Consider the following 7500-nt stretch of genomic DNA (forward strand, 5'->3'; position numbering starts at 1 on the left):
ATAACACAAACACTACAAAACAATAAACGCAACAAACAGAAACAGCCTATACTTGTCAACTAACACAGCGACAGGAACAAACACACTAAGGACAATCACCCACGACAAACTCAAAGAATATGGCTGCCTAAATATGGTTCCCAATCAGAGACAACGATAAACACCTGCCTCTGATTGAGAACCACTCCAGACAGCCATAGACTTTGCTAGATCCCCCCACTAGCTACAATCCCAATATATACACACCCACATACAAAAACCTATGCCACACCCTGGCCTGACCCAATACATAAAGATAAATACAAAATACTTCGACCAGGGCGTGACAGAAGACCCCCCCCCCCCCCCTAAGGTGCGGACTCCCGAACGCACCTCAAAACAATAGGGAGGGTCCGGGTGGGCGTCTGTCCATGGTGGACATGGTGGCGGCGCAGGACGTGGACCCCACTCAGTCAATGTCTTTGTCCCCTCTCCTCGCGTCCCTGGATAGTCCACCCTCACCGCCGACCATGGCCTAGTAGTCCTCACCCAGAACCCCACTGGACTGAGGAGCAGATCGGGACTGAGGGAAAGCTCGGGAGTGAGAGAAAGCTCGGGAGTGAGAGAAAGTGAGAGAAAGCTCGGGAGTGAGAGAAAGCTCGGGAGTGAGAGAAAGCTCAGGAGTGAGAGGAAGCTCAGGCAGGTAGATAGATCTACCAGATCCTGGCTGGCTGGTGGTTTCAGCAGATCCTGGCTTACTGGCAGATCCTGGCTGACTGGCAGATCCTGGCCGACTGGCAGTTCTGGCAGATCCCGGCTGACTGGCGGATCTGGAAGAGTCTGGTTGACTGGCGGATCCTGGCAGACTGAAAGATCTGGCTGCTCTATGCTGACTGGCGGCTCTGACTGCTCCACGCTGACTGGCGGCTCTGGCTGCTCCCTGTAGGCTGACAGCTCTGGCGGCTTCTTACAGACTAGCAGCTCTGGCGGCTCCGTGCAGACTGGCAGCTCCTTGCAGACTGACAGCTCCTTGCAGACTGACAGCTCCTTGTAGACTGGCAGCTCCTTGCAGACTGGCAGCTCCTTGCAGACTGGCAGCTCTGGCTGCTTCATGCAGACTGACAGCTCTGACTGCTTCATGCAGACTGACAGCTCTGACAGCTCCATGCAGACTGACAGCTCTGACTGCTCCATGCAGGCTGGCAGCTCTGGCTGCTCCATGCAGACTGACAGCTCTGGCTGCTCCATGCAGACTGACAGCTCTGACTGCTCCATGCAGGCTGGCAGCTCTGGCTGCTCCATGCAGACTGGCAGCTCCTTGCAGACTGACAGCTCCTTACAGACTGACAGCTCCTTGCAGACTGACAGCTCTGGCTGCTCCATGCAGACTGACAGCTCTGACTGCTCCATGCAGGCTGGCAGCTCTGGCTGCTCCATGCAGACTGGCAGCTCCTTGCAGACTGACAGCTCCTTGCAGACTGGCAGCTCCTTGCAGACTGACAGCTCCTTGCAGACTGGCAGCTCTGGCTGCTCCATGCAGACTGGCAGCTCCTTGCAGACTGACAGCTCCTTGCAGACTGGCAGCTCCTTGCAGACTGGCAGCTCCTTGCAGACTGGCAGCTCTGGCTGCTTCATGCAGACTGACAGCTCTGACTGCTTCATGCAGACTGACAGCTCTGACAGCTCCATGCAGACTGACAGCTCTGACTGCTCCATGCAGGCTGGCAGCTCTGGCTGCTCCATGCAGACTGACAGCTCTGGCTGCTCCATGCAGACTGACAGCTCTGACTGCTCCATGCAGGCTGGCAGCTCTGGCTGCTCCATGCAGACTGGCAGCTCCTTGCAGACTGACAGCTCCTTACAGACTGACAGCTCCTTGCAGACTGACAGCTCTGGCTGCTCCATGCAGACTGACAGCTCTGACTGCTCCATGCAGGCTGGCAGCTCTGGCTGCTCCATGCAGACTGGCAGCTCCTTGCAGACTGACAGCTCCTTGCAGACTGGCAGCTCCTTGCAGACTGACAGCTCCTTGCAGACTGGCAGCTCCTTGCAGACTGGCAGCTCTGGCTGCTCCATGCAGACGGACAGCTCTGGCTGCTCCATGCAGGCTGACAGCTCTGGCTGCGCTGAACAGACAGGAGACTCCAGCAGCGCTGTAGAGGAAGAAGGCTCTAGCTGCGCTGAACAGGTGGGAGATTCCGGTAGCGCAGGAGAGGAGAAAGGTTCTGGCTGCGCTGAACAGGCAGGAGACTCCGGCAGCGCTGGAGAGGAGGAAGGCTCTGATAGCGCTAGACAGGCGGGAGACTCCGACAGCGCTAGAGAGGCGAGGCGCACTGTAGGCCTGATGCGTGGTGCTGGCACTGGTGGAACTGAACCGAGGACACGCACAGGAATCCTGGTGCGGGGAGCTGCTACCGGAGGGCTGGGGTGTGGAGGTGGCACAGGATGGGCTAGACCATGAAGGCGTACTGGAGATCTTGAGAGCAGTGCTGGCACAGGACGTGCAAGGCTAGGGATGTGCACAGGAGGCCTGGTGCGTGAGGCTGGCACCAACTTCACCAGCCGACTAACACGCACCTCAGGACGATTATGGAGTGCTAACTCAGGTGCCATCAAATCCCTGACACGTTCTGTCGGGCGAATTCCATGCTTAAAGCACCAACACAGCAACTCCCTCATTTCTCTCTCCTCCAATTTCCCCATTAACTCCTTCACAGTCTCTGCTTCGCTCACCTCCGACACCGGCTCTGGTTCTGGTCTCCTCCTTGGCTCCTCACGATAAACAGGGAGAGTACTCCTCACAGCTCATTAATAACACACAGGATATACTCAGCTCAGTATTCAGACTAAAACTATCAGCCATAGATGTCAGTAAGTTCAGGGTTGAAAGAAAGTCAGGGTAATGTATCTCCCTCATACTGTGAGTGTTGTCTTTCTATCAGTAACAGTATGTACATATCTCCTCCTCTCTCACTAACAGCAGAAATACAGCATTCAGCCGTATGGCTAGAAACGACACACTCTTTGTGATCCATTATCTGATAGATAGAACACACACACTATAAGCTCTAGAATATAATAAGAGTGCCATGGTCTGTGTGACCTATCAGTTTAACTTGTGGATCCAGAAAGCAGATATTCTAAGAAGCGTCTGTGCAGACATGATCCCCAGATCCCTGAACAGCAGAATGCTGGAGATAGTTCTAGCTCTATATATATGGCTCTGATTGGCCGTATCTCTGATTTATGCTAATCTCTGACCATGTAAAGCCTCACATCTTTAACAACTAAAAATAGTCTCCTTTTTTCTCTGGGCTCCACAGGGCTAAATACCATATTAATGCTAGAAAGAATGTGATGAGCGATGTTAGAGAGAAAAGTAATGGAAAGAGACATATATAGAGAGATATGAAATGCAAAGAGACATATATAGAGAGATATGAAATGCAAAGAGACATATATAGAGAGATATGAAATGCAAAGAGACATATATAGAGAGATATGAAATGCAAAGAGACATATATAGAGAGATATGAAATGCAAAGAGACATATATAGAGAGATATGAAATGCAAAGAGACATATATAGAGAGATATGAAATGCAAAGAGACATATATAGAGAGATATGAAATGCAAAGAGACATATATAGAGAGATATGAAATGCAAAGAGACATATATAGAGAGATATGAAATGGAAAGAGACATATATAGAGAGATATGAAATGGAAAGAGACATATATAGAGAGATATGAAATGCAAAGAGACATATATAGAGAGATATGAAATGCAAAGAGACATATATAGAGAGATATGAAATGCAAAGAGACATATATATAGAGATATGAAATGGAAAGAGACATATATAGAGAGATATGAAATGCAAAGAGACATATATAGAGAGATATGAAATGCAAAGAGACATATATAGAGAGATATGAAATGCAAAGAGACATATATATAGAGATATGAAATGGAAAGAGACATATATAGAGATATGAAATGGAAAGAGACATATATAGAGAGATATGAAATGGAAAGAGACATATATAGAGAGATATGAAATGCAAAGAGACATATATATAGAGATATGAAATGGAAAGAGACATATATAGAGATATGAAATGGAAAGAGACATATATAGAGAGATATGAAATGGAAAGAGACATATATAGAGAGATATGAAATGCAAAGAGACATATATATAGAGATATGAAATGGAAAGAGACATATATAGAGATATGAAATGGAAAGAGACATATATAGAGAGATATGAAATGGAAAGAGACATATATATAGAGATATGAAATGGAAAGAGACATATATAGAGAGATATGAAATGGAAAGAGACATATATATAGAGATATGAAATGGAAAGAGACATATATATAGAGATATGAAATGGAAAGAGACATATATAGAGAGATATGAAATGCAAAGAGACATATATATAGAGATATGAAATGGAAAGAGACATATATATAGAGATATGAAATGGAAAGAGACATATATAGAGAGATATGAAAAGGAAAGAGACATATATAGAGATATATGGAATGCAGAGACATATAGAGAGATATGAAATGTAGAGAGACATGTATAGAGATATATGGAATGTAGAGAGACATATATAGAGATATGAAATGTAGAGAGACATGTATAGAGAGATATGAAATGGAAAGAGACATATATAGAGATATATGAAATGCAGAGACATATATAGAGATATGAAATGTAGAGAGACATGTATAGAGATATATGGAATGTAGAGAGACATATATAGAGATATATGGAATGTAGAGAGACATGTATAGAGATATATGGAATGTAGAGAGACATATATAGAGATATGAAATGTAGAGAGACATATATAGAGATATGAAATGTAGAGAGACATGTATAGAGAGATATGGAATGTAGAGAGACATATATAGAGAGATATGAAATGGAAAGAGACATGTATAGAGATATAAAATGTAGAGAGACATATATAGAGATATGAAATGTAGAGAGACATATATAGAGATATGAAATGTAGAGAGACATGTATAGAGAGATTGAAGTTAAGGGACAAGATATACTGTGGATTAGGGTAACTTGGATCAGGTAGGTACTGTATGTTGCCTCCACCAATCATATCACTCCATTCATTCATGATATCATCACCCTGTGGTGCAGTTTGATGACGTCACTGTGGCCGCCAGAGGTAGGTACCGGGTCGCGTCTGGCATGTTGTGTGTTCTGTATTTTTGTGACGCGTGTTGCACGTGTGTTGGGACATGCAACACTGACTTTTCTATTGTAGCTTGACGTCTGACAGGTGTGAACTCTCTTTCTGATTGGCAGAATATCAACCAATTAGAGCTCTTTGGAGACATCTCCACACTCCCGGACATCTACTCCCCCTCGGTGAGTACACCCCCCCCCCTCTCGCTCACTCCCGACATCTGATCAGGGCGTAGTTAGACCACTGTTTTGCGTGTGTGTGTGTCTGCTTAGCTCCCCGGGGGGTGGAAAGTAGTTTTCACCTGTTCCTCCCCATTCTCCTCTCTTCCCTCAGACCCCTGCCTCTCCAGCCAACACCCTGGACCCCTCTCTGGGCCTGCAGCCCACAACCGAACTCTTTACCCCCTTCAACCCTGCCTCCGTACCCTCAGGTAAGAACGCTCCGCTATTTTCTCCTCTCTTCTTCTGTCCTCTCCCTTCCTCTCCCCTCTCTTCTCCTCTCTTCTTCTCTCCTCTCCCTTCCTCTCCCCTCTCTTCTTCTGTCCTCTATCTCCCTTCCTCTCCTCCTCTCTTCTTCTGTCCTCTCCCTTCCTCTCCCCTCTCTTCTCCTCTCTTCTTCTCTCCTCTCCCTTCCTCTCCCCTCTCTTCTTCTGTCCTCTCCCTTCCTCTCCTCCTCTCTTCTTCTGTCCTCTCCCTTCCTCTCCCCTCTCTTCTCCTCTCTTCTTCTCTCCTCTCCCTTCCTCACCCCTCTCTTCTTCTGTCCTCTCCCTTCCTCTCCCCTCTCTTCTTCTGTCCTCTCCCTTCCTCTCCTCCTCTCTTCTTCTGTCCTCTCCCTTCCTCTCCTCCTCTCTTCTTCTGTCCTCTCCCTTCCTCTCCCCTCTCTTCTCCTCTCTTCTTCTCTCCTCTCCCTTCCTCTCCCCTCTCTTCTTCTCTCCTCTCCCTTCCTCTCCCCTCTCTTCTTCTGTCCTCTCCCTTCCTCTCCCCTCTCTTCTTCTGTCCTCTCCCTTCCTCTTCTCCTCTCTTCTTTTCTCCTCTTCCTTCCTCTCCCCTCTCCTCCTCTCCCCTCTCTCCTCCTCTCTTCTTCTTTCCTCTCCCTTCCTCTCCCCTCTCTCCTCCTCTCTTCTTCTCTCCTCTCCCTTCCTCTCACCTCTCTTCTCCTCTCTTCTTCTATCCTCTCCCTTCCTCTCCCCTCTCTTCTTCTGTCCTCTCCCTTCCTCTCCCCTCTCTTCTCTTCTCTTTCTTCTTCTCTCCTCTCCCTTCCTCTCCTCTCTCTTCTCCTCTCTTCTTCTCTCCTCTCCCTTCCTCTCCCCTCTCTTCTCCTCTCTTCTTCTCCCCTCTCCCTTCCTCTCCCCTCTCTTCTCCTCTCTTCTTCTCTCCTCTCCCTTCCTCTCCCCTCTCTTCTCCTTTCTTCTTCTCCCCTCTCCCTTCCTCTCCCCTCTCTTCTCCTCTTTTCTTCTCTCCTCTCCCTTCCTCTCCTCTCCCCTCTCTTCTCCTCTCTTCTTCTTTCCTCTCCCTTCCTCTACCCTCTCTTTTCCTCTCTTATTCTCTCCTCTCCCTTCCTCTCCCCTCTCTTCTCCTCTCTTCTTCTCTCCTCTCCCCTCTCTTCTCCTCTCTTCTGTCCTCTGCTGTCTTTGGAGCAGAGCTGGAACAACTATGAATCTGTACATTTTCATGAGTCTGTGTGACGGTCTGAATAGATCTGTACATGATATAACTGATGCTCATCGTGGATGTAATGATCATAGTTCAGCAGAACCATTAAGACACAACATCAACCACAGGCTAAATTCAGTCACTGCTGAGGGGATACATGGGGTACTCTGTGTGTGCGTGTTTATGTGTGTTTGTGCGTGTGTGTTTGTGCATGAGTACAACTCTCTTCTCTCCTCTCCTCTCTGTGTCTAGGTTATGTGACGATGGGAGCGGTCCCTCCAGGTCATGTGTGGTCCCAGCAGGCGTTTGCAGCCCAGGCAGGTCCTCTGTTCGGGGTCCCGTCCCCCCTGGGTCAGTCCCTCCCTGTGGCCCAGGTCCTGCCTGGAGGCCAGCCACTCATCTGGGGCCAGGCCAACCTCTTCCCTGCTACACAGCAGCAGTGGGCCGCCATGACTGGAGCAGGTATATGCACACAGACACATACATGTATGTATGCACGCACACACACACGCATGCGCATACATACATGCACGCACACGCACACAGTAAAGTGTATTTTCCTGTGTCTAGGGTTCCCTGCTACAGCCTACCTCCCAACCCAGCCAGGGTCTCTGCCTGCCATGTTCCTCCCAGTCAATCAACCC

General features: G+C 48.2%; 1 protein-coding gene across 7 annotated transcripts in view; it reads left to right on the top strand.

The window, feature by feature from the left end:
- LOC124037823 (disabled homolog 1-like) overlaps positions 1–7500 on the top strand; it is a 78896-nt gene that overhangs the window by 63117 nt on the left and 8279 nt on the right. For all 7 annotated transcript variants that reach the window (XM_046352921.1, XM_046352922.1, XM_046352925.1 and 4 more), the window contains 4 exons: positions 5324–5386; positions 5538–5634; positions 7109–7318; positions 7427–7500. The exon at positions 7427–7500 is cut by the window's right edge and continues 99 nt beyond it. In XM_046352921.1, coding sequence (XP_046208877.1) covers positions 5324–5386; positions 5538–5634; positions 7109–7318; positions 7427–7500 — 444 coding nt within the window. The remainder of the gene's footprint in view (positions 1–5323; positions 5387–5537; positions 5635–7108; positions 7319–7426) is intronic.

This window comes from Oncorhynchus gorbuscha, linkage group LG06 (genome assembly GCF_021184085.1).
Source record: "Oncorhynchus gorbuscha isolate QuinsamMale2020 ecotype Even-year linkage group LG06, OgorEven_v1.0, whole genome shotgun sequence".
Classification (NCBI taxonomy): Eukaryota; Metazoa; Chordata; class Actinopteri; order Salmoniformes; family Salmonidae; genus Oncorhynchus; species Oncorhynchus gorbuscha.